This window comes from Egretta garzetta, unplaced genomic scaffold, assembly GCF_000687185.1.
Source record: "Egretta garzetta isolate BGI_Z169 unplaced genomic scaffold, ASM68718v1 scaffold427, whole genome shotgun sequence".
Lineage (NCBI taxonomy): Eukaryota > Metazoa > Chordata > Aves > Pelecaniformes > Ardeidae > Egretta > Egretta garzetta.
Window position 1 is genome coordinate 374706 of NW_009260345.1, and position 2084 is coordinate 376789.

The following is a 2084-nucleotide window of genomic DNA, read 5'->3' on the forward strand; positions in this document are numbered from 1 at the left end:
GTGCGTGTGCGTCCTCCCCCCTCTCTTGCCTCCGTATCCTAAATTTCTGCCTTGTTGCATGGCTTGTGCTGAATGTAATGGAGGAAACTCCTTCTGAAGGTGGGATGGATTACAGAGTCCCTGGCGCCGTCAGCAATGGCGAAACAGTGCCTGCATACCCCGGCATGGAAAAGGAGAAGGAGGAGGAGGAGGAAGACCAGACCCTGGAGCGAGGGCAGTGGAACAACAAGCTGGAGTACGTCCTCTCTGTGGCTGGGGAGATCATTGGCCTGGGAAATGTCTGGCGCTTCCCCTACCTCTGCTACAAGAACGGCGGAGGTAAGTGCAGCCCTGGCGCCAGCCAGCTCCAGGGGTGCTTGGACACTGGCATCCCTCTGTGGTCCCTCCTGCCTCTGCGGCATCTGCATCTGGCCCTGCTCACCCCTGGCAGCAGCTTCTCAGCAATGTCCAAGTCATGAGTCTGAAGAGAGGACGCCAACCTGCCAGTGTCATGCTGCCATCTGGGCCACGAGCCAGGGCTGTTTTGACCTGGTGGGATGTGGGTGACTGAGTGGCAATGTCCCGGGGTTTCTGGTGCCTGTAGCCATGTTTCCCTGAGGTATGTGGAGCCCTGGTTCTGCTGGTGAGGAGGGTGGCCATCTGCAGGGGGAGGCAGGAGGAGCAGGGTAGGGGCTCAGCTCCCTGAGAGGCATGACCCACTCCAGGCACCACTTCTGTGAGGAGCACTGGGCACCCTGTGCAAATAAGATGGTGGGTCCCAGCAGCATAGCAGGGAGCAGTGTAGGAGGCCATGGGGTATCAATGTCTTTGCAGGTGCTGGAGTCTTAGGGGGCCTCCAAGGGGCGCTCAGCCACAGGGTCCCAGTCTGGTGTCTGACCATGGAGTGATGTCTCCAGGGTGCTGGAGTTGGATGGCAGGGACAGGGCAGAGTGAGGGGGTTTTCCTTGCCTCAGTGCAGAAGCACAACACACCCCTCCTGCACCCCATGGTGCCCTCCCAGCATCTGCCGGAGCTGTGAGCGTGTGGGAGAGGGGACCCCCGCCTCTGGGCCACACGGTGGGGCTGTGAGGTGTGTGGTGGAGGTGCTGCTCAGCCTGTGCTCGGTAGTGACCGGTGGCTGATTCCCCACGAGGCCAGGTCGTCCCACAGCTTGGTGGCAGGGCTGGGCTCGCTTTTGCAGGTGGAGGGTTACTGTGGGCTTTTACAGGTGATTGTGCCTGCTTCTTGGTTTGTAGCTGCCTTTTAAGGGAGAAAAGTGTTTCAAAACCCGAAAGCCCGAATCTTTTTTCAAGTTTGGCTCGGTGGCATGTGGAGAGAGGGAGTTGCTCTCCCTGTCTGGTGATTAATTGCTAATCAGGCTCTCCGGAAGGGCAGGGGAGGGGGGAAACAGTGCTTGGCTGGGAGCTGGTGGGGAGCGAGCACTGGGGACCCGGGGCTGAAATCCCCTGGCTTGAGCTCGGGGTAGTCTCATGGGCCTCACTAAACTGCTTTCATCCCAGTGGCATAAAAGAGGATTAACCGCTGTTTAGCTACTTCCACGCCGTGCTTTGCTCAGCGCTTGTTTCTTTTCACCAGGTGGTCGGGCATTTTCTTTCCCTGTTGGAAAAGGAGGATTTTTCGTGTTTTCTTCGTCCACGGGGAACGTTTCTTGGCTGCTTGCCGAGCCGTGTCTGCTCCCACTGCTGCACTCTTCCTTCCCGGGTGCCATCCCATTGCGGGGAGCAGGACTGGGGACTGTGTCCTGGCACGCTGTGCCTTGGGTGCCAGGGGAGAGCTCGGGGAGGGCTCTGGGGAAAGGGGAGCTGCCATGTGTGCTTGGACAGCAGAGGCAAGGCACAAAGGGATTTCTCAACCTTTTTTCCCCCCGAGAGATGAGTCTGAAGCAAAGCCCCATGAAGCAGCAGAGACTATGAGGAATTTGAAATTCTGGGCAAATTCTTCATCTCTGGCCCCCTTCCCATGAGGTTAGAGAAAGGACGACCCACGAGTCTCTCATACAAAGAGGAACGTGTTTCCCAATGGCTGCTCCTGGGGCAGGGCAGGGCAGCGCAGCCCTGCGGGACCCCCGGCTCCCTCCTGCCTCG

The 2084-nt window shown here is 58.8% G+C and overlaps 1 protein-coding gene across 2 annotated transcripts in view; it reads left to right on the forward strand.

The window, feature by feature from the left end:
- LOC104129751 (sodium- and chloride-dependent GABA transporter 2) overlaps nucleotides 1–2084 on the forward strand; it is a 34609-nt gene that overhangs the window by 2364 nt on the left and 30161 nt on the right. The window contains exon 3 of one of the 2 annotated variants that reach the window (XM_035898129.1): nucleotides 100–318. In XM_035898129.1, coding sequence (XP_035754022.1) covers nucleotides 105–318 — 214 coding nt within the window. In that variant the 5' untranslated portion in view covers nucleotides 100–104. Of the gene's footprint in view, nucleotides 1–27; nucleotides 319–2084 lie in introns of those variants that run through there. The other variant, XM_009642714.2, reaches the window with a different exon arrangement.